At 46.3% G+C, this 25,004-nt stretch overlaps 1 protein-coding gene across 2 annotated transcripts in view; it reads right to left on the reverse strand.

Annotated features, from left to right (window-relative positions):
* CREB3L2 (cAMP responsive element binding protein 3 like 2) overlaps positions 1–25,004 on the reverse strand; it is a 135,543-nt gene that overhangs the window by 106,108 nt on the left and 4,431 nt on the right. Inside the window, exon 2 of one of the 2 annotated variants that reach the window (XM_008258046.4) lies at positions 12,639–12,668. The exons of the other annotated variant lie outside the window; for it this stretch is intronic. Coding sequence (XP_008256268.1) covers positions 12,639–12,668 — 30 coding nt within the window. The remainder of the gene's footprint in view (positions 1–12,638; positions 12,669–25,004) is intronic. 2 annotated transcript variants of the gene reach the window in all.

Consider the following 25,004-nt stretch of genomic DNA (forward strand, 5'->3'; position numbering starts at 1 on the left):
AAGATGTGGGTACTAAAGAGACTCCACTAGCTCACAGCGGGTGTCTGCTCAGAGGTGACACTTTGTGGCGACACAGGTTAGTCCTACAGCAGTGGACATGGACAGTTTCCTAGACAATGGCCCACAGGTGCCTATTCTTTTATTTTTTTAAAGATTTATTCATTTATTTGAAAGGCAGAGTTACAGACAGAGAGAGGATATGCAGAGAGAGAGAGAGGTCTTCCATCCGGTGGTTCACTCCCCAATTGGCCTCAACAGCTAGAGCTGTGCCAATCTGAAGCCAGGAGCCAGGAGCTTCTTTCAGGTCTCCCATGCGGGTGCAGGACCCCAAGGACGTGGGCCATCTTCTACTGCTTTCCCAGGCCATAGCAGAGAGTTAGATCAGAAGTGGGGCAACCGAGACTTGAACTGGCACCCATATGGGATGCCGGCACTGCAGGCGGCAGCTTTACCTACTACGTCACAGCGCAGGCCCTGCTCCTATTCTTTTAAAACATAGTGGATCCCATGGCCCTTGGGAGCTGGAAGAAAGCATACCTGGAGTAAGAGGGGGTCTGCTGTGTTCCCCAGAGAAAGGAAGAAGGTAACAGGAGACATTCTAATCAGTCGAGAGAGTAGTAGCGTGGGGCCCACTCAGCAGCAGGTGAATTATTATGCCCAGAGACTTTACAGCATGGCTCTGAGACAGGAATGCCTGATACTCTGAAGGTAGAAGGTGATCATGGCAGGAGAGATCTTCGTCAGTGATACCTTTACAACTCAAATCTTCCTCTTAGAAAGATGTGGGGCAGGCATTTGGCACAAGAGTTAAGTCACCACTTAGGACACTTGTATCCCATATCACAGTGCCTGATTCAAGTTCTGGCTGCTCTACTTCCGATCCTGCTTCCTGCCAATGTGCATCCTGGGAAGCAGTAGCTGAGTGCTCAAGTACTTGTGTCCCTGTCAACCCATCTGAGAAACCTGGATGAAGTTCCAAGCTCCTGGCTTCACACTGGCTCAGCCCTAGCTAGCATCTGGAGAGTGAACCAGCGGATGCAAGGTCTCTATCCAACTCTCTTCTCTCTCTCTTCTCTCTTCTCTCTCTGTCTCTGTCTCTGCTGTACACACACACACACACACACACACATATATGACTCTGCCTTTCAAGTAAACAGATAATTTTTTAAAAAAAAATCAATCTTCCTGTATTCAAAAGAAATGTTTTTTCCCACCTACCCCTTCATTTCTGAGAGCTGGGACTGGGATACAATGGTGAAGACACCAGATCTTTGCTCTATGGGAATTTACACTAACAGGAGAGACAAAGACAACCCAAATAACGAAGCAGAAAGATGAGACGTTATAATCCTCTGAAATAAAGGGACCCAGATCACCAAGAGCAGAAGGAGCTTCCATAAGGCTTGAGTTCGGTCTGAAGGTTAAACATCAGTTAACGGCACAAGGGGAAGAGGGAAGGAAGAGTGCTCCAGAATAGCTGTGCAAAGGCCTGTGGCAGGAAGAAATACCAAGGGTCTTCAAAGACTTGATGAAAAATCAAAACTGCTAAAAAACAATGCAAGGATTTCAAATTTTTTGCACCAAAATAATGTATCTTTTAATTCTATTTTTTAAAATAAATGTCTAGGGGTACTCTTATACAGAGAAATTTAAAAAAGAAAGGAGGCTCTTATGGTCAGAGCTCAGATTGCCAGGGAAGAGCTTCACAGAGGTCAAACTACAGAGGGAGCTTTTATTATTATTATTATATTATTATTATTATCACAACAGTGATATAAAGTCATTGAGGAGGCTGATGGAACCAGGTTTGCATTTTGAAAGATTTCTTCTACATTCAGGGGTGATGGAGAGGAGAGAGAGCTAAGTCAGAAGAGTTGTTAACAGGCTACTGCAGAAGTCCTGGTCAAAGACACAGACAGCTCTGTCCCAAGGAGTGATAAAGGAGATGGGAAGAAGTAGGTGGAGTCAAGACATTTGGGAGGGACAGCTGACTGGATTGAGGGCAGACTGGAAAGGAGGTGTGAGGGAGAAGATGACGTTGAGAATGGCTCCTAGGTGCCTATCCTGTCCTAGTGGATGGATGACTGAGATAGAGAACAGGCTTAGGGTGGGGTTTGGGCGGGAATGCATAAATTCAGGCATGAATCTACTTAGTTGAGGAGCTTTTGAGATAGCCCAGTGGAGAGATAAGCTGGCAACTGGATAAGCAAGTCTTGGAGAGAGATCCAGGACAAGGATATAAATTATGGGCCAAGCACCACACAGACAGCAATAGAAGCAACAGAAGTTACCCAAAGAAAGGTTACAGAGTGAGAAGGGATGACATTTCAGCAATGAGCCTTGAGATATTTTAGAAATCAAAGGGGATTATTTCCATGAATGTGTTTTATAAATTGTGGAGCAGGAAAAATATACGAGTTACCATACAAGCCGAAAAGGCTTGGAGAAGTCATTTCTATGTATTTTATGGGTGTAGACATTGATAAAGAAAGTAACAGATCAAGCTCCACGAGCCTATTAGATGTATAGAATTTAGCAAGAGTTTAATCTCTACCAAAGCTCCAGAAAGCCCAGGAGAACAGACAGCCCGAGTTCTCTGTGAGCACAAGAGGCTCTGGGAAGGGGTGTAGAGTTACTCATAATCAGCAGGGTATTTCTTTCCCAGAACCCACAAATGAGTCCCATACTTAGGCCTCTGCCATGAGCTGGCTGCCGCTCCTGGGGCTGGGCTGACACACTGTAACCTCACATCTGCAAGACTCTGGCCCCTTCGCCCGCCCTTAAAGGGCCTTTGTCATTTGTTCCCCGGCCCCACAGGCAGGACAGAAGGCCCTTTGCTTCTGCATGCCGTGAAAGCAGAAGGAAGTTTGGGGAGCTGGAAAGTTAGAGAGAGACTTTATTCTGCCCAGTTCAGGGAGGACCAGGACCCGTGACTCAGAAGAAAAGACACAGTGGCACAGGACCTCCTGGAGGTGCACTCCCCTCCCAGCGTCTCAGCACCCAGGTTTAAAACAACAGGCCAGAGCGACGCTCAGTTTTACATAAGATGGCTTTCCCTTTTCTCTTAGGGAAATGATTTTAAACTACATTCCTGTGCTGGAACTAAAAGTGGTTTCAATCTCAAGTAAGTGACCATAGAATCATCACATCCAGCTGCTTAAATAGAATGCAATTCCACTCAGGCCACTGGGAGGGACACAGGGTAGAGGCTGGGCCAGATGACCCTTAACGGCTTCTCCTGCTCCAGGATTTTGTCCCCTATGTAAGAAGCAGATGTTTCACAGACATCAACTCTGGGTAAGCCAGAGTTGTCTTTTTTTTTTTTTCCTATGCTCATGTGTGAATCAATAGCATTCAGAACTCTGATTTATCAACTTTTTTGCTCAGCAGGGATATTTTAGCTGCCATGAGTTTGCTCTTACTCAGTTTCTCTCTGGGACCTTCTTGAGGTCCCTTTTCTAACTATATGGCCACCTGGCCACTGGACATGTGCTAAGACCATGACCTGCTGCCCCTTCACCCCCCAAACTGCTGCAGTCGCTCTCCCTCAAGCCTTGGGTGGCATCAGCCCCAAATTTCCTGCTCTAACCGTCGAAATGCAGTGGCCGCTCGGTATTTTACTCATGATCCACAAACCAGGGTGCACACTACAATCGCCTGGAGAGGTAGTTTCATCTGTGTTCTTCTCCAACATTCTAATATAAAAAGTGTAAATCGGAGCCAAGTTGAAAGGATTGTCTAATGAATACAGTATGCCTACCTCCTAAGTTACATTAATGTTGCATTGTTCTGGCTTATCATAAATCTATTCAGGGATATAGTCATCCATCACTCCAGTTCCCCCCGCCCCACTCCCCATGTAGTACAAAGTACATTTCAGACTTCAGCAAATATGCATATCCCATGTGGGGACTATTTACAAAATTTTTGTGTCCCATTTCTAGAAATGTTGACTTAGTCGGTCTTAAGTAGGGCTGAGGCCCGAATATACATACTTTTAATCTCCCCAAGAAATTCAAGTATGTGGCCAAAGAGACAGATGAGAAGGCTTCTACTTCCAATGACTGCTGATTGGTGAGAGTGGGAGAGGCCGGAGGGCGGAGACTGAAGACCATCTTACGCTACATCAGCCATGCAGCCTGCAGCACCCAGTCTTCTGGTCGATGTGCACCCACACACACATCTGACCAGGGCAACAAACGACATGAAGGCATAGACTGCAGTGAAGGGAACTGCAGAGAGAGGCCGCCAGTCACTACTGTACAACCGAGGGTGCGGGAAAGAAAACGCAGGTCTCAAGCCATTCCCTAACCGTGAGCCCTGCTCAACCACCTCCCTCCATCCATGCCCCCATACACTGCCTCTGGGCCACAGTGAAAGGCTACACAGAGACTGGGTTTGGGTCCTCTCAAAATCCAGCTGAAGGAGAAGGCAGGGATGGCAATAAACCCTGCCCACGTTTCTAGCCTAAGGGCTCCAAAACCAAAAGGCAGAAGCTATGGTAGCTTCTCCCTTGGAGGCCCAGAGCACACATACAGAATGGGGATGCAACAATGCAACAATGATAAAATAAAACTCAGGGGACAGTTAACATGAGGGCTCAAAAATAAAGAACGACAAACAATGACCAGGAAAGAACCTTGCTATAACCCACTGGACATCTAAATAATCAGTAAGTGTTTCAAGAAGGCCTGGGTAGCTAATTTGATGTTGACAAGATGAAATATAAAATGATATGATAAGAAAATAGATGAGCTAGAGAGATGGGTAGATATAGTCATATGAAACCGCAACAATAAACCTTGTTTTGTTTTGTTTATGAAGAAATATACAAGCAGTTCCTTATACTGCCTTTGAATTTGAACTTAACAATGCCTTACAACTGGAGAGCTCTTTTAACCTTTATGAAGAAATTTCTCATAAGTAATCACATTTAGTCCTCATACCAAGCTGATGAAGTCAATGGGTATTATCATTTCACTTTACAAATGAAGCAAAGGAGGTCAAAATAAATAAAACGAAATCAGAGACTATCAAGCCAATGAACCCGAAGATGTCAATGGCCTGACTCCTGGTCATGTTCTTCTAATCTCAAAGCACTTTACAGAAAAATGGAAATTGAGGTCAGGTAGAATAATGAGCCTAACAGCAGACTTTGTGACAGAAAAGAAATCAGTTTGAAAACCAGTCAAAACAAAATGCATAAAATGTCCTGATGTCATTTCTGATTCTAATTCCAGAGATATTCCCATTGGCTGCAGACACAGCAGTCTTTTTATGATCTGCAGATAACTAGAGCCTAAGCCAAGGCCGAGATGACCTCAGCACAGGTTATGGGGATGCGGAACCTTTCTTCTGCCCAGGGCCATTTGGGTATTTGCAACATCACTCACAGTCCATACCAAATGATCAACTTAAAAATCAGCCTGCTATAGATTTATTGAATTTCGAGTCCCACCTGTGGTTTCTTTGGCAGGGCCAGATCCAATGATTTTCTGGACCTAATACAGCCAGACATTCCCCGCCCCTGACAGAGCATTTTTTAAACTTCTGTGAATGCTGGAAGCATGTGTGATGCATCTCTGGATGGCCTATAAGACCTCTACCTCATGGTTTTTGTCTTTAGCTGTTGGCAGAGAATGGAAGGGCAACTGTTAAAAGGAAAGAGAGTTGACACACACATGAAACAATTGTTCCTGGCTTTTTGTGTAGCCAGATCATCTGGCAACACTGGGCCCAAATTCTGGGATGGCAGTCGTCAGTCAGAACTGAGAGTCCACACTTCCTTGAACGGAGCCTCTCTGACTGCTGAGCCCAAGTCACCCACGATGGCCAGGAAGGTGGCCCCACTGCCACAAGATACATCATGTCCCACTGTTTTCAGATACTGGTGACTTGGAAATGAACACAGGGCCCTGGGAGTCAAGATGCTAAATGACTGAAGCCACTGGGATTCCCACTGAACAGTGAGAAAGAAAAAGACGGCCAGTGGGGCAGCCAATGCAGGTGCCTGGGTCCCCACTACGCTTGTGTTCCCACAGCTCCCAGCCAAGGCAGCGCTGGGCACATTGTCCTGCTCAAGAAATAGCTATGGGAGAGAGCCAGGAATGAAAATCTCAAAGGAGAAATATGCACTTGTTCTACCAAGTGCCTGTGAGGGCCAAGAGATACAAGACTGGCAAAATAAGGCAAAAGTGTGCTGGCATCTCAGGACTGACTTGAGAACTTAGAAGCTGTGTGCCAAAACTTGAGAATCGCAACATGAGCAGTGAAGTGAGGGGAAAAAAAGAAAATCCAAAATAATTATATCTTAAATTCAAAATGGAGGTAATTGGCTTGGTCTATCTGGTGCACCCTATTGAGAAACAATGTTCAAGTCTGATCGCAGTAAGGGACAGAGCTGTATGCACTAAGAGGCATCTGAAGGAGGCAAGAGAGAGGGAAGAAGAAACACCAGCGCTTTACACTTGTCTTCTCTGTCCTCTACCAGTTCTAGCATGCTTAACCATCTGCTCTCATCAGGGTCAGGACAGGGCAAATCCTGCCAGGCTAACCAGGCAAAACACAGCAAGGTCTGCCTGGCCACCAAGCCAAGAAATCAAGATGCATGGGCTGCAATCAGGCCCATCAGACCCTAATTTCAAAATAAGAACACTGCCCAGATCCTTGTATCCCTGGCCTTGAAACACACTGGGGCTCGTGAGTGGGCAGGTACAAAAGGGATTAGTCAGGGATGGAGGGACCTGGAAGGCTTCTCCAGATACCATACAAGAACTGCTGGGCAGCCAAGTTGGTTTCTTTGGCTTCATCTGGCATCAGGATTTGGGGCAACACAGACGGCTGGGGGTCCAATCGGCCCCGTGGGAGGGGTCACAGGGCACTCTTGTTTGTGGTTCTCAAATTTAACGTGCACAGGAATCACCGGGTGATCTGTCGCTCTGCAGACGGCAGTTGAGACGGTCTGGAGCAAGGCCTGAGACTCTGCGTTGGTGACAAACTCCCTGGTGCTCATGTTGCCAGTGTGCAGATCCCTCTTTGAGTGGTTCTCAGCCTTGGTTTCTTTCAGAAATTCTCAGGGAAGTTTGTAAGATCCCTGATGCCTGGGTCTCATCCTAAAACCAGTTAGGTCAGAATCTCCAGGGCTGGGACCCAGGCACCAATGTTTTAAGCTGCCAGGTAAGCATAACATGCAGCCAAGACCCAGAACCATTGCTCTATAGACAGTGGGGACGGTCAGAGCAGCAGCTTCATAGTCCCCTAGGATTCATCTGGCCTGAAGCAGCCTGGTGGTGGGGTCAGCCAAGGAGGGGACCAGAGGCCCAGTTAGGAAAGTCCCAGACTCATGGGGAGCACCCTTGGGCCTGGACAAACATAGTTGGGAAAAGGAGGAGGGAAAAGTTGCCGATGCTCAGGGCTTACCCGAAGCATCCGGACACAAGTAAATAGCAAACCCAGTTTCAGATTTCCCAAGCAGTGAGCCAGGCTCCTAAAATACAAGACTGGGATTTCTCAGTGTTGGCTAATGAACTGGTAGAGCTACAGACTGGAGGTCTTCAGTATTTGAAATGAAGGAAGTGGAGTGGCAAAAAAGGGAAACAAACTTTCTACGAGCCACCAACAACATTCCTCAAAGACCTCTGAGAGTACTGAGCTCCTGGTTTTTAATTCATATGCTGGCCCCCGTGACTGTACAATGTGATCCCTCCTTTATTCCCAGCCACTCTGCACATTTGGAAAGTCAGTTCTTCAATTTCCAAATGCTAGAGAGAAATTTCCCCAAACACCCTTAATACTGCACACTATTAGCAATGTAGGAGCACAAGCAAATTGGGGGGGGGGGGGGGGTAAGAAGCATGGAGCTTGAAAATACTCCAGCTCCCCAGAAAAATGGACTAGAAGTTAAAAAAAAAAATGCCATAGACCAAAAAATGTGTACCTAAGAGTCCCACCGTTGCTCTTCAATCACTTAGCCTGGCAGGGCTGCCAACCAGAATGCCCAGCCAGGCAAGCAATGGGTTAGCTCAGGGAGGTATGAATGAACGTGGAGGGAAGCCCTCCATTTATGGTCAGGAACATCAGCTTGAAATTGTGTCTACTTTAAGTCACAATCTCAAGACTACTATGAAATGTCTTTAATAAGCAGTATGGTTTTTCTGCCTTATGATGTAAGACAGCCATTCATTTCATGTATTCGTCAAAAATAGGCTTTGCTCCCACCACCAAAAAAAGAAAAAAACCATCAAAGGGCTAGGTTTTGGGTACAGAGGCACAGGGCAGCATCTGGTGAAAGGCTCTGTGTCAGCACTGAGTGCAGGCAGTACACAGCAACCCAGGGAGCAGAGCTCTGGAAAGCTTCGAGGGGCACAGCAGCACCACAGCAGGGCCTGGGCAGTGCACAGAGGCGACTGGTGCTGGGCACAGGTGTACAGACTCCATTCCCCTCTGCCTCTACTTCAGGGGCACCCTTGCCAGGACAGTGGTTCTTAACATGGTTTGGGTCACGTGTATATTTGGAAATATGATGGAAGATGCACACAGGCACTACAAACTACCCTGGAGATTTCTGGAGATTCTCAGACTCCCTTGTACCATGGACCCAGCTTAAGAACCTGCAATTTACAGGATTTCAACTCTCCCAGGTTTCTTCCAGTAGAACGCACACTGCTCTGGTCACCATCATTTGTCACACAGGAGCCTCACCGAACTCTGGTGAACCCCCAGTGGTAGGGAGTGAACTGTGTCCCCAGAAGTCCTCCGTTGAAATCCTAACCCCCAATGTAACGGTATCTGGAGACAGGCTCTTTGGGAGCTAACTTAGGTTAGAGAGGGCAAGAGGGTGGGAATTTCATGATGGGATTAGTGGCTTAATAAGAAGCGGACTTAAGAGATCACTGTCTTTCCATGTAGTATGAAGGTGGGAAGAGAGCCTGCATCAGGAACAGAATTGGTCAGCACCTGGATCTTGCACTCCCGCCTCCAGAGCTGTGAGAGTTACAGCACCCTGAGCAGACTAAGACTCACTGCCAAGGACAGTCAGCATGGTCCACTGTGGGGTGCAGAAGCCCTGAGACATCGGTGCCCTCATTTTTTGCCTCCTTCACCAGATGGCACAAAGACAAGGCTGTGCAATGCCCCCTCCAGAGTACTTTTTGAGCTCACAGGTCCAGGACTGAGCACACTGGCTGGGACCCCAAAGAAGGAAGGTTAAACAGGAGAAGCAAGGGCAGACAGGAAACATCAGGGCCACCAGGCAACACTAGAGATGGGAGATAGGGAGAAAGGATTGGAATTGAAAAGGCAAAGGGAACGCTGGCTAACCTAATACTCCCTCTGCAAACAGCTAGGAGGCCATAGACACTGTTGACTCTTGGGCTGCTCTTCTAAAGAAAACACACCAGGCTGCAGGCCAGTGTTAGTAAATTGCTCCAACCAGGCAAACCCACTGACTCTCCAAACAGCACTTTTACACAGCCTTTCCTTCCACCAAATAATAGACCCTTACGAAGCTGTGGTCAGAGCCAACTCCTCCATGTCTGATTCGCCACGGACTTTGTTCATTGTTAGCACATACTGAACATCCTGTGTCTCTCCCGTGACTTTGTCCTGTCGGCTGGGCTAGGCGTGCGCTCCCCAGGCAGGGCTGAGTCTTCCTTGGCCTTTGTGATCATTCCAGGAGGCTGGAGTCCAGGTTCTGCACGCAGAGGCGGCCCAGTAATTATTGTTGGCTGGCTGCTTTTCCTGAGAAAGCACAATCAGTCCCTTGGATTTCCAAACATGCACTGCCCGTTCCTCTGCCACTCTCCACTCCAGTAAAAGGGACTTCAGGCCCACTCACTTTCCGGGCACAGTTTACAGATCAGGGGGTGAGCAGCCCAGCCCAGGGGTGCCAAAGAGTACAACTGACATGTTCGGCATACTGAGCAGAGGGAGAAGGAAAGAAAGTTGTTGTCTTGCCCATGTGAGATGAAGACACTGTATTTATCCAATTCACAGATGCCTACCAGTTTAAGTTTGGGAAAATGGTACTATGTCATTGGCAGATATGGCTACCCTTTTTAAAAAAAAAATTTATATTTTTATTTAAAAGGCAAAGAGATGGGGATGGGGGATAGAGAGTGAGAGAGAAATCCATCTTCTATCTGCTGGTTCACTCTCAAAATGTCCACAATGACTGGGGGTGGGCCAGGCCCAAGCCAGAAGCCACGAACTTTATCTTGGGGGTGGCAGGGGCCTAAGTACTTGGGCCATCTTCCACTACTTTCCCAGGTGTGTTGGCAGGCAGCTGGATCTGAAGCAGAGCAGCAAAGACAAGATCCAGTGTTCCAATATGGGATGCTGATATTGCAGGAGACCTAACTCATTGGCACACAACACCACCCCCCACTCTCCCAAACTGCTACTTGACCACTCAATATCTATCTTCCCCTTTATTCCGCCTTACCACCAGAAAGACCAAGTTGGTGCAGGGCAGCAAGGTATCCAGCTAAAACGTGCACTTTTCCTGGCCTCTCTTACAGGTAGGGCTGGCCAGTGAAACCTAAAACAAATTCCACCGGAGACTTTAGAGGAAGCCATGGCTCTTATAACACAGTGCTACCCCTTCCTGCTTCAGTCTTCCACTTTTTTCCAGCAGGGAGGCTGATGCTAGGCTGGAGGTGAAGCTGCATCCTACAGTCATGAGGACCACGGTCTGCTGCTAAAGATGGCGGGATGAAAGTTGGGAAAACCCTGAGCCCCACCGGCACTGTCAACATTTACATTAGTTGAGGATGCCCCCTCTGGACTTCCTGGTTCATGACACAAAGCAGGCCCTTGCATGTTTAAATTACTGTATCATCAAGCCAAGTGACAGATGTGTGCTTGCCATCTTGATATTTTTTGTTCTTTCATTTCTTCTGGTTGTTGCCTTTGGTTTTTCTTTTTAAAGATGTTCACTTTTTTTAAAAAAAAAAAAAGATTTTTATTTATTTATTTGAAAGTCAGAGTTACACAGAGAGAGGAGAGGCAGAAAGAGAGAGAGAGAGAGAGAAAGGTGTCTTCCATCCGATGGTTCACTCCCCAGTTGGCCGCAATGGCTGGCCGACCTGAAGTCAGGAGCCAGGAGCCAGAAGCTTCTTCCAGGCCTCCCACATGGGTGCAGGGGCCCAAGCACTTGGGCCATTTTCCAATGCCTTCCCAGACCATAGCAGAGAGTTGGATCGCAAGTAGAGCAGCCGGGTCTCTAACCGGCGCCCACATGGGATGCTGGCGCTTCAGGCCAGGGTATTAACCCGCTGCACCACAGTGCCAGTCCCGCCTTTGGTCTTTCTAAAAGCAAATTTGGCTCAGTTGATGGTTTCTTAAAAGGGCAATAAGGAAAAAGATCTACCGACCAGGATATTTTGCTTTCATTTGGCAAATACCAAAGAACAAACTTTTCCATGAAAGGCATTTCATGAAAGGCCAAAGACATCAAAAGTTCTCCAAAACTGTAAACTGTCTTGTTCAATATAGAAGAACCATCAACTATAACCCATCAAAACTTTTTAGACCCTATAGCTAAGGATTTTCTTTCTTTTACCTTCAACCTCCTTATCAACAATGATTTTTTTTTTCTTAAAATAAAACTTTATGGGCTGGCATTATGGTGTAGTTCTGTCCCCTCAACACTGACATCCCATATGAGTGCCAGTTCAAGTCCTAGCTGCTCCATTTCCAATCCACACTCCCTGCTAATCTGCCTGGGAAAAGCAGCAAAAGATGGCCTGAGTGCCTGGGATCCTGCCACCCACGCTGGAGACCCAGATGGGTCCTGGCTTTGGTCCAGGCCCAGCTCTGGCCATTGCAGCCACTGAGGGAGTGAATCATCAGATGGAAGATATCTTTCCCATTGCCCTGCCCCGCCCTCTTTCTCTGTAATTCTGCCTTTCAAATAACTCAAATAAACCTTAATAACTTAATAAATGATTAAAAATATGACTTCCAGGGAAGACAGAGATTTGGGCACAGTCTTCTAAATGTTCCCTCCCAAAGTCCTATTGAAAATGCCAAAATAATGTTAAGATATTATGGAAAGGGCTCCATTCACATGCCCAAATCTCAAGAAAGCTGGTGTTAAGAGTGCTGATTGAACAGCACAGAGGAACAACCTAGCACCCTGGCTTCCATGAAACCAGGACTCAAGGGAGGGTCTCTCGCTGAGAGAACTCTACTTACATTAGCTGCTGTGCAAAGTCCAAGGCTAAATATATTCAGGCCCCAGATCAGAGGGAGAGCATGTGGCTTAAATTGAGAAGCTGGAGCTTCTTAACAGCACTCCAGATCTGCTCTGCCGGGAAGTCTCGGGGCATGGTCAGTGTCACACACATGGACGGACTGTCAGCCTTCTCCCAACACTGCACGCAGCAGTTCCACCAGGGCTGCTCCACATCACTAAAAGCTCCTCCCCCCACTTCCTCATGTTAACTGACTCCCAAACGTATCACACTCAGCCCCAGAAAGCAACTTATGTTAGAAAGCATCATGTAAATGAGCTCAATGTCCAGTAACACACAGCTGTTTGGGGGAATAGCAGCACGAAATGGGTTTCCCCTTTGTCCTCCTTCTCTCAACAGGAAGAATATTAACACCTGCCGCCATCCTGCTCCCTCAATACTTACACAGAATTTCAGTTCCTCAAAAGCAGGTGCCTGAAAAATCAAAGGGTGAACTCAGTCATGCAAATCAGAACGGAGCTGTGAACCCAACAGGATTCAGGCAGGAACCAAAGAATCTTTTTTTTTTCTTAAAAGATTTTATTTGTTTGAAAGTCAGTTATAGAGAGGGACACACACACACACACACACACACACACACACACATACAGAGAGAGAGAGAGAGATCTTCCATCTGCTGGTTCGCTCCCCAGACAGCCACAACAGCTGGGGCTGGGCCAAGCCAAAGTCAGGAGCCTCATCTGGTCTCCCGTGTGGACTGCAGAAGCCCAAACACTTGGACCATCTTCCACTGCTTTTCCCAGGCCATTAGCAAGGAACTGGACAGGGACTGGAGCAGCTGGGATACAAACCAAGCACTCGTATGGGATGCTGGCATCACAAACGGCAGCTTTACCCACTACATCACAACGCTGGCCCCCAAAGAATCCTTTAAGTTCTTTTCCCCTAAATATCTTTTCACAACGAGGCCTCAATAGAAAGGGCTTAGGCTATACATTAAGTTTTCCCGTAAGTTCACAATTCTGCATGGGTTCCCTTGCAATGACTCTGAAGTTACTTCAGGAGAAAAATGGAGAAAAGGAACCCAGTAACTCCTGGGTAGCCACCGTGTGCCAGGGATGGTGACAGACAGTTACACTGTGTCATGCATCCTCTAGCCAGGCCTACTCAGTAGTCTCAGGAAGGTATTCAGTGTACAGAGGGCCAGAATCAGATGAGATTGTAAACTCAGATTCATCCATCACCAAACATCTTAACAGAGACCTCAATGTCCTGGCACTATTCTGATAGCTGAGGGCACTGCAGTGGACAAAACAGAGGCAGCCTCTGCTGTCATGTGCTTGTGCTGTGTTGGAGGAGACAAACAACAAACAAGCACACGTATCAGAGCTCCCCAACAAGAGTGCCCCGGCTGCATGCTGCTGGGGAGGCCAGGTTGGCAGCGGGGGCAGGAGCCGGCGGAGTGCCTGGGATGGATTCCATCTGCTGGGATTAGCTTCACGCATTACTTCAATGTGCTGTGTGGATGCCACCATTTTCCATGAGTGCTGTGTCAACAGAGTTCCCATGCACCCAGGAAATAGCGTGCACTCTTCCCAGTGGTAAAGAGGGCTCTTAGCTATGCTGACTCCAAAGTCCCTGCTCTTTCTACCAACCTCCCACCCCCACACCAGTTCTTGAGCAATCAGCAGATAACAGGAGGTTCAGAATCCCATGACAGAAAGAGGAAGGGCAGGAATAAGAGAGCTAGGGGGCAGGTGTTGTGCTGCCCTGGGCTGACCTGCCATTTGAGATGTCCTTACCCATATCCGAGGGCCTGGGAACGAATCCCACTTCCATTTCCACTCCAGCTTCCTGCTGATGCATCTGGGAGGCAGCAGATCATGGCCCAAGTTACTTGGCTTCCTACTATTTCTGTGAGAGACCCAGATGGAGTTCCTTCCTCCTGCATTCAGCCTGGCCCAGCCCCAGTTGTTGCAGGAATTTGGGGAGTGAACTAACGGATAGCAGATCTCTCTTTGGCTGTCTCTGTCTCTATCTCTCACTCTCTCTGTCATTCTAACTCTCATCAATCAATCAATCAATCTTAAAAAATAAAAAAGCTAGGGGCCAGTGCTGTGGTGTAGTGGGTAAAACTGCTTCCTGAAGTGCCAGTACCCCATAAGAGCACCAGCATCCCATATGAACACTGGTTCACGTCCATGCTGCTCCACTTCCAAACCAGCTCACTGCTATGGCCTAGGAAAGCGGTGGAAGATGGCCCAGGTACTTGGGCCCCGGAATCATGTGGAAGATCCAGAGGAAGCTCCTGGCTCCTGGCTTCAGATTGGTCCAGCTCTGGCCACAGCAACCATTTGGGGAGTGAACCAGCAGATGAAGACTTTCTCTCTCTCTCTCTTTCTCTCTCTCTCTCTCTCTCTGCCTCTGCCTCTCTGGAACTATACCTTTCAAATAAATAAATACATCTTTTTTAAAAAATAAATAAAAATAAATTATAAAGCTAAAACTTCATCATACTCAATCCATTCAACTTCTATCCTCTCTGCTGTGCCAGTCTGAATTGGGCCAGTCTGTATTTCAGTTTCCTTCTGTGAGTCTGCATTTAAACCAAAAGGAAACACTGGTTTCCAACCTGCCCCATGTTTCTCCCTAAGCAGTTTTCTGACAGCTACTTTTCTGTCTCTCTTTTTCAGACACAATATGAAGATTTCTGGGGTCACTGGCCCTCAGCCAGAAGAGGATACCCAGGAGCCAAGGGGGCAGCTTTGTCTCCAGCCAGGTTTGGTCTTGGCCTCAGCTCACAGACCTCACCTTCCTACTGCTCCCAAATGCAGGTCATGGGCTACAAAGGAGCTCTGGAAAGAAAATGTGCAAACCCAAAACAGAAACAGAAAACAGCGCCTGGCAGTAACTCAGAAATTAATACTATCTCAGGATGGGAAGTTCAAAGTCAGCTACACAGCTGGGCTTCAGGGTCTTTGGTTACAAAAAATAGAGTGTTTTCCCACAAGGTCCTACCCCCTTTGCAAAAGACAGTGACTAGGGGGTGGCACTATGGTGCAGCAGGTAAAGACGCTGCCTGCAGTGCCTGGGCATCCCATATGGACACCGGTTCAAGTCCTGGCTGCTCCACTTCCAATCCAGCTCTCTGCTATGGCCTGGGAAATCAGAAGATGGCCCAAGTCCTTGGGCCCCTGCACCTGCGTGGGAGACCCAGAAGAAGCTCCTGGCTCCTGGCTTCAGCTTGGTGCAACTCTGGCTGTTGCAGCATCTGGAGAGCGAACCAATGGATAGAAGACTTTCTCTCTCTCTCTCTCTCTCTCTCTCTCTCTGCCTCTGCCTCTCTGTAACTCTGCCTTTCAAATAAACAAATAAAATAGATCCTTTTTTTTTTTAAAAAAAAGACAGCAGCTAGAGTCTAAACCATTTTTAAAAGTTAAGAAGAGGGAAATGCCACACCATACTTCAGTTTTGATTAACACAAAGCAGAAACAGCACATACACACGCTGAAGGCTCTTACAGGCCAGTCTTGCTTCTTGCTAGACAATAAGGAGAAGTTCATCAGTGACTAATTTTCCAAGACAAAGTTAAAATCAGAGGCTGCCTTGGGTAGCCCCAGCTTATGAACCCATATGCACAGGTTTCTAGCAGCAAGAGGCTCAGAGTGGGAAAGGCTGTGTGTTGGGTCAGGGCCGTCATACTTCCTGCTCAGTTTTGCTGCATACCTAAAGCTGCTCTAGGAAAAGAAAAGCTGCTTACTTCTCCCTGTCTCTCTCTGTGTCTATAACTCTCCCTGTCACATTAAAAAAAAAAAAACAAGCTATTTAAAAAAAAAAGTTTTGTAACATAGGTGCTTCCAACTCACAAGATATTTTCTTACTGAAACAAGGTAATCAAAATCATCTACTTCCAGCCAGGCCTCTGAAGCTCACAAAACTCACCACACAGTGAGCCCCAAACTCTTGGGTCTCCTCAAAGGAGCCTGTTCTTTAGACTAGAGATGTACATGTGAGTGTTATGAGTGTGGTAAGAACTGAATGCCCCAGCTCCTGGTGCAGCCTGGAAGAAGAATTCTCCTTCCCCTCCACCCACTTCTGTCTCCAGCCCTGGAGTGCCCACTTCCAGACCTGGATGCAGAGCTTTCTGCTCCTCCCTTCCTCCTCACGGTCCTGGAGGGCTCAAGGGGTATGAAAAGAACATCCCCTGAGACAGCCAAGTGGAGAACAAGGACAGCACACAGTGGGCACAGAAGAGGAGCAGGATGTGACCCATCAGAGCCCGGTCCTGCAACCAAACCTTGACTGCGGCTGCATATTTTCTTTGAAGCCACCATCATTTATCTTCATGTTCCTTCCACAGGATCATATTCTTTTTTTTTTTTTTTTTTTTTTTTTTGGACAGGCAGAGTGGACAGTGAGAGAGAGAGACAGAGAGAAAGGTCTTCCTTTGGCGTTGGTTCACCCTCCAATGGCCGCCGCGGCCGGCGCGCTGCGGCCGGCGCACCGCGCTGATCCGATGGCAGGAGCCAGGAGCCAGGTGCTTTTCCTGGTCTCCCATGGGGTGCAGGGCCCAAGCACCTGGGCCATCCTCCACTGCACTCCCTGGCCACAGCAGAGGGCTGGCTTGGAAGAGGGACAACCGGGACAGAATCCGGCGCCCCGACCGGGACTAGAACCCGGTGTGCCGGCGCCGCTAGGCGGAGGATTAGCCTAGTGAGCCGCGGCGCCGGCCCAGGATCATATTCTTATTACAAAACCATCTGGCCTCACCTGCCCCTAATACTATTTCATGTAAAACTGGAGTCAGTTAGCTTGGGTTTTCTTTCTCTATTTTTCTACCACTTGAATATTGTTCCTGTCTCTGTGAACAAACTCATTATGGGTATTCAATGGATCTACCTGATACTTTCTCAGTGAAAGAGTCAAAAGATATAAAGAAAGGAAAAGGCTCTAACCATATAGTCATTTGGAAAATTCCAACCTTCTTTTACAAGGCCATCTTTTTGCATATCCCCAAACCCAAGAATCACAAATGATAGGAGCACAAAGTCCTCCTTGATGACTAGAAGGACATCCACGGATAATGAACTTAAGTCTAGAGAAAAGACTGAGAAAACAGCTTTCATCAAACTATGCGGGCACCAGTGATGTCTTCAAGCCCAGCTTGGGGCACTGATATTAACCTTGCTACCCACAGAAGGAATGCTGTGTCTATTACACAGCCGGTCAATTTACACCCAGCTCCTGCCCTTCTGCAATGGATTATCTCATGTGAACACAAGCATCCAGCTGTTAGGCAGCTGGATAACAGGAAGACAGTTCCGACTACGGTAAGCACCTGTGACGGCAGAGACACAGGGACTGGTTTGACCTGACACACACCTAAGGGCTTGCAGCTCCTGGAAGTCAGCTGAAGAACACTCAGCCTTTATCTGGACCTCTCTGTGGCAACTTTCCCTTCTTTGGGATCCTGAGATGGCATTTTCTGGAATTTTGTTCACTTTTCTATCAATTCTTTCTGAGTTCCATTGCAGATTTCTCTTCCCCTGCCCTTTTGGGGCTCTATCCTCACTCTCAATTTCCTCCATCTCACTCTGGCCTTTCTGGACCACCTAATATGGGCAACTGGCTCCGCTCATCTATTACCAGACTCATAACAGGCACATGTGCATCTCTAGTCAAAATCTTGCTCTAGAACTCCAGACCCAAGTTTCCAAATGCCTTTTAGATGTGGCTCCTGAATGTTCCACAAACAGAATCTCCATGTTTGACACCAAATTCAGTATCTGCCCCACCAAATTTATTCACTCTCCAAAGCTTCTTGTTGTAGGTCAACAGGAATACCATCAACTCAGCCTATCACATGAGGAAGCAGGAGGTCTCCAATATTTGTCTGTCGTGTCCCATGATCACCCAGTCCCCAAGTCTAGCTCCCAACCTTCTCTTGCATTCATTCGCTCTTCCCTGTTCAGTTCAGACCTTCGTGGTGTCTTAGTCTACTTGGGGGGTTAAATACCCAACCAGCAGATCATCTGCCACCATAAGTCTGCCCTCCCATCCATCCTTTATAACAAGTACTTCCCTTTCTAAAACATTTCTGCTCTGGTTCCTCTCTTATTAAAAACCTTCCACTCACTTTCCCACAAGAGAAATGTCCAACTGCTCACAACGCATGCAAATCTTTCATAAACTCATTGTTGTACCAACATTCCCCACATAGCACCCTCTTCTTACACTACAAACAACTCACTGGGAGTCCCAGAATCAACCATGACTGTGTACATTATGACTCTGTCCCTGTCACTCCCACTGATTGGAGAACTCCTACTTATACTTGGCAGCCACGGCAAATATCACCCATGCTGGGAAATGTTCCTCAATGCTTCATCCCCATCAGATTTATTTGTCTGTTCTCTATGCTAGAAAAATATCTTGAACACACTGTAAAGGCAAAGCATGTAACAAGTATTTAATAGCTAACAATTTAACGATTTGTTTACATATCTTCCTTTCCATTCTACTGAGATAGGCACAAGGTCAAGAATTTATATCTTCCTGCCTAGAACATACACAGGTTTAAAAAAGCATTTCATGATGTTCCTCAAATTGGAGGAAGGACCAGCTGTGAGCGATGTTTCCCCAGGATGCACAGACAGGAAATGAGGGGAAGGAAGGAGTTAATGGCTGAACCTTAAAACACTATGACTGGTAACCTTGGATTTAAATTTCTGTTTAACACAACTGGCCAGTGAGAAGGGATTTTCAACACAAATTCTATTTCCTCCAAGTTTTCTAAAAAAAACACCAGCCTATCAGTTTGAATCCTGCAAGCTCTTTCTCAGCCAAAAGGAATTTCCCTTTTAACAAAAACTATTCAGACATTTCCAAGATATGAAATGTTAAAAACCAGGATTTTCCATTCAGACAACTAGGAAACTGTAGGGTTTTTTTTTCCCCAGACTCCCCTTATTTGCCAAGAAGTCTGAAGAGGTTTTTTTTCTTTTTTCTTTTCCTGATGTTAAAAAAATGTTTCCTACCTCTATGCCTTTTTGTTTTTCTATCTTTATTTTGTCTGGATTTTTCTTATGCAAGAAAATGGAGACTGAAAAATGAAAAACTACACCTGCCAAATGAGGCATCCAAGTGAAATATGTAATCAACTAAATGTTGTTGCTGTTTTAATTAACACATTTTTTTAAAGATGGGAAGCTTTCAACAGTAGGAGAAACATAAACAAGTATATAACAGAAATGGGACTTTGGGACCATGTAAAGAAAATGCAGAATTTTGCACCTGGAAAAATCGAGACCTAGGATAGGAAGTAAATTGTACTTCCATGAGTTCACACATCAAAATGCTTTATCCTCCAAAGAAAAAGTCTCTTTCTAGAACTATCATTTATGCTTCTAATAAGAAAGAAGCATAGAAATTTGAGTGTCCAGAGTAACCCATCTCAGTAATGTCAGGAAAAATTAGGTAAATAAATTATACCAGTTGGGAGCAACTCAACATAGCACAATTGTAACCAAGGCCAACAGCAGTTATAAACACCAGAAGAATACATGGTAGGTGATCTAAGAAGTTAACATCTGACTTTTGCATTGACCTTTCCACACAGCTGAAAAAATCAGACATTCTCCCTCAGAACACCGAAAGGGGTTTCTCCAAACTATAAGCAAAAGTGCAGTCAAAACACAGCCTGTGTCTAACGGGTGACATTGACTTCTAGAAGCAGCTGTGTCCTGGGAATGACCGGGGAGTGCCTCATGGGTTTACACTACAAGAGACTGAGTCACTAAACATTCCCTGAGATAAATGGGGTGCAGTGATAAGGACGATCAAAGTGCCTGCAGCTCTTCTTAGTCACAATACGACGTCAGGAAGATTCAGGGCTAACCGTGCCGGAGCTGTCTGGCAGCGAATGTGCACCCTACAGAAACTTGAGTCATACTCCAGAGATGCCCTGCTTTCCCTCAATCACAGATGTAAAGGTCTGAGAAGAGTGGCACTGAAGTTGATAGAAGAGTCCAGGGGAGCGGATGGAGAGAAGAGAATGCCAAGTACTAAACATTCACGTTCACCAGGTGGTAAGGAAACCAGCGAAGGAAGAAAAACTAAGCCTGCTAGAGTTATGGAAGCCAAAGCACAAACACGTTATAAGATAACCCTGTGGTCAGTATTGCCAGATACTTCCATGGGACTCAGAAGATAAGGCAGAGAAAAGATTGTGAGACCTAGCAGTTAAGGAGAGCTTGAGGGACCCATCAACAACAGGAGGAACCAGAGCACAGAAGATCCAGGAATAGCAAGTTAGCAAATGGAGGCCATAGCTGTTGTCCTTGTTTGAGAAAACTCAGCAGTAAACAAGAGAGAAAAAAAAATGAGCATGGAGGGGCATCTGGCAAGCATGTGTTCAAGGCAGAAACCTGTGTTTATAGCACACGGTAGAGGCTGGGGACAAGAGGGAATAAAGATCCACGAGAGAAAATAATTACAAGTTCCCTCTGCTTCCTGAATGATGTCAGACTCCCACGGCTGGGACACCTCAACCTTAAAGAGGAGATATTTAACTTAGGAAACAGGCTGCAAAAGTATGTCTCTCAAGGGTTGGGCAGTGACATGTGAAGACAGTGACTCAGCCAGGTCTGCCTGACTTGAAAGCCCACCCTTCGTAGAATGCTGCCTTCAACTCCATTCCCAGGAAAAGATAGGGCTGTTATTCAACCACCTACTGCCATCATTTCTAAAGAAAATAAGAAGCGATACTGACACTGAATTACTCGTCACTATCATACTGAATTTTCATCTTGACAGAAGCATTTAAAAGAATCAAGAATTTTAAAATGATATTAACAAAAGAGGCTAAGGCCACCCAACTCACCCTTTTGTAAGGACTGCCTCAGTCTACTAATTACATATCAAGCGATTAATACGTAGCACTGATGATCCTGCACTTGACTAAGCACCACAGGGGCACAGAAAAGATGGTATGTCACCTGTTCTCAAAGACCTTGTGTTCCAGCTGAGCAGATCTCTAGTTCTCCATATATACAATGGGCCACAATTTCCCATGTGCTTCATGGGTAACCTACACAGTTCAATTCAGGGGAAAATCAAGGTCACTTAGAACTTCATTTGGAAGAACCAGAGAGCTTCTGTGAGCAGGGAGAAAAAGGAACAGGCTTGAGGTTGACCCGAAGATGGTGGGTCTCATCATTTCCTTCCAATGCTGCTTGCACAGGCATAGGAAGCGGAGACTCTACTCCCCCAAGCATAGACTCATTCTATGCTTGGACAATTCTAGCTTGGACAATTCCGATGCCCTAAAGACATAAGCCTCAACCCTATCAGGCGTCAAGGGCCATTTGCCCCAAGAGAGCCAGCAGACAGGTTCCTGCGAGGGTAGGCTGCAGCAGGCAGTTCAAGCTGCAAGCAGGCACACCCGGCCTCATCAGCGTCGGAGGAGCCAGCCATATGCAACTGGAAAAATAGCTTCTTTGAAAGGTGGCATTTGGCTTTCTGCCTGCGGTGGACCTCAAACAGAACAAGTCATTCTTGTCTCGCATGCTGAGCACGATGACAGGCTCAGCCAGCTACCTCCAGCCCTGGTATTTGACCCTGATGCAGAGAGTCCAGATAATCCAGTTAATTCTCTATGTCCTAGTTAGTGAGTCAGGACACAGTACTCACCCTCGGACTCTACCTCCATGAACAGCTCTTGCTTGCTTTTCACTGTTATCTTCCTGTTCAGGGCCCTGGCAGCACAGCTAATTAATATCCTTGGAACTGTGCAAGTGGCACAGTACTTGGGCTTGCTCTTTGCGCTCATAGGGCTAATTATTGTGGATTTTACAACCTTTAATAGTTGTTGGCCCATCTGTGTGAGAAAACAAACACACCTTTGTTTGTTAAACAAACATACCTTTTGACTAAGGAAAGAACAGTTAACTCGGACTATTTTACTAAAGCCCATGCAACTTGAGTCTCTAGTATCTCCTCCCTCCCCAGTGATTAACCTAAGCCAATAATGTAAAGCCCATTCCACCTTCCCATCACTGGTTTAGAAATGATCAAGTGCCCCAATTCTTATCAATAAATCTCAAAAAAAATCAGCTGGTGGGATACTAAGAAAAGTTTCTTTCATCAAGAGTGGGGAGAGGGGCACAAAAAAGAGATGGCCTCTCTTCTACTCCTGGATATTGTCAATTTGAATGTAACACCTGCAGCTCATGTCATCATGCCTCCAACTTGAAAATGAACACTGCACTCAGACAGATGGAACCAAGGTCCATGCGAGAACTGAAAGCTTCTGAGGCAGCCAAAAAAAAGAAAGAAAAGCCACAGTTCTAGGCCTCTTGCAACATGAGATAATAATTTACCTACTGAATAAAACCCATCTGAATCGGTTTTCAGTTACTTATAGCTACAAACATTGTAATTAATCCAATTACTAACCGAGTGCAATGCTGCATTTCTCCAGCAAGAGCAATATCCTAGCAGAGCTCCCTGTTTCTCATGGATCTTTCGAGAAGGAGGGCAAATCCAGAATTCTGCCCTGCCCTCTCACCTTTCAGGATGGGGCCCAGGTCACCTACCCCCAACCCAGGTTAACACTGAGAACAATTCCAGAGACAATAAAATCACGGGTCAAGAATTTTTCAGGCAGACAGGGGAAATCCTTAGATCACAAATTAATAAAGCAGGAGCAGGGCTGCCTTATGATGAAAAGCCACAGGGATAGAATAACAGAGGGGTGGTGAAGGCGCCCCTTCTGCTCCCAAAGCTGCCTCCCCTGTTAGCTGCCTGTTTTCAGAAGTTTTCCATTTGGAGACTCTCTCTTTTGCACTAAGCACTCACTGTTAAATAAAAATGCCTATTTGGGGTATCATGTTAAACCTTATGGATATTTAAATTTTTAGTGTATGCTGGTCAAATCTTTCCTGCAAGAAAAACGTGCAGATGGGGAGTTCAAAGGAAGATAGCAGCACAGTGAGCACCAGCCACCCGAGAAGGCAGAGCAACACAAAAGTGCAGCAAGCTCAAGAGAGGGCCGTGGAGACAAGTCATACTTCACAATTTTGTCTCCTGCGAGAGCTGAACTCCATTTATTCAGCTGCTGGAGGTCAGGTGACCACAAGGAGTGACATTCTCAGCCGAGGAGGACCCAGGCTCCCCTTCAGAACCTGGGCAGGGGCCAGCAATAGGAGCTGATTCCAAGGTGAAACATCAAACCCAAAGCTTCAGTAGCTCCCTGAAACCATATCAGTGTCTGGGCCCACCTGGAGGAAGAGGAAACCAGCCAGCCGACACCTCAGACATCAGTGCAAGATGTAGAAGCCAGATGGCCTTCCCATCCGGACACCAAGAGGTTGCACATCCCCTTAACTCCCTACCTACCATGGTCTCAGATCAGTCATTTCATGCTAAGATATAACCAGATACAAAATTTGGGTAACACAATACCAAATAATTTTAAAATAATGGGTTTTATAGGAATGCTGCATTTAAATTAAGCACAATTTCTTTAATTTTTGCAACAACTTTACCAGTTCCTATTACGTGTTTTAAAAAGGGTATGATCATCGAAAACATTGGTAAAATCTTTATCTTCTAGATGGCTGCACTAAGATATAAGAAAGTTACCAAGATTGCACGACTCATCACACAAGTCCACTGTCAACCTCCATCTTTACAGCCCCCCTGCCCGCCAGCATTCTGCTTCCTCCATTCTTCACCTAAGGCCTCCGCTGACTTGAGTCAGGTGTTGGCTTTAATATAGCACCAAAGCTCCCTTTACCCCCAAGGTTATGCAAGTGAAAATCACCTGCAGTGATTTTACATGGTGCCTTTAAGTTGTAATTCTTCATCTTCTAAACATATCCAGATGGTAAACATTTGCTAAATATAATTTTTAAAGATTTTTTTTATTTGAAAGTCAGAATGGGGGGGAGGGTAGTGGGGGAGGAGGAAAGAGGGGGAAGGAGAGGGAGAGAAAGAGAGAGGGAGAGAGATCTTCCATCTGCTGGTTCACTCCCCAGATGGCCACAACAGTGGGGACTAGGCCAGGCTGAAGCCAGCAGCCAGGACCTTATTCCGGATCTCCCACATGAATGCAGGGGCCCAAACACTTGGGCCATCTTCAGCTGCTTTTCCCAAGCTGTTAGCAAAAGCTGGATCAGAAGTGGAGCCCCCGGGACATGAAGAGGCGCTCATATGGGATGCCAGCACTGCAGGCAGTGCTGCAGTGGCGGCTTTAACTGCTACACCACAATGCCAGCTCCTAGAGGGTAAACATTTGAACAGCATCAAAGCATATGGTACTTACACCTCCCCCTCCCTCTCTGCATCTCCAGGCTCCCACGTATGCCTCCCAGAAGTAACCAGTTTTCCATTTTTGAGCATCCTTCCAGACACTGTCCCTCCATATGTCTTATACACAACATAAAGTGTGTGGATTCATTTGCTCTTCAAATTATTCAAAAGCCCACAGAGAATTAAATTTTATATATATGTATATATATATATAATTTGCACAGAATCTCACACAACATGAACATCAGATATGTTCAACATCCAGGCAAGATTGAAGAAAGAGGCTAGGATCTCTCAACCATCACAATGCCTAAGAGACACACTCCTCACTTTTAGGTCTGTCATCTCTTCTGAACCTATATTTAGCAGGTATCCAATCTTGAAGCAGCAGCTTCCTAACAGTATTACTCGCTGAATTAAAATAATATTCCACTCTCTTTATGAAAACTATTTTTTAAGCTACAAGAAGAAGCCCAGAGCTTTACTAATTCAGTATCT

Source organism: Oryctolagus cuniculus, chromosome 3 (assembly GCF_964237555.1).
Source record: "Oryctolagus cuniculus chromosome 3, mOryCun1.1, whole genome shotgun sequence".
Classification (NCBI taxonomy): Eukaryota; Metazoa; Chordata; class Mammalia; order Lagomorpha; family Leporidae; genus Oryctolagus; species Oryctolagus cuniculus.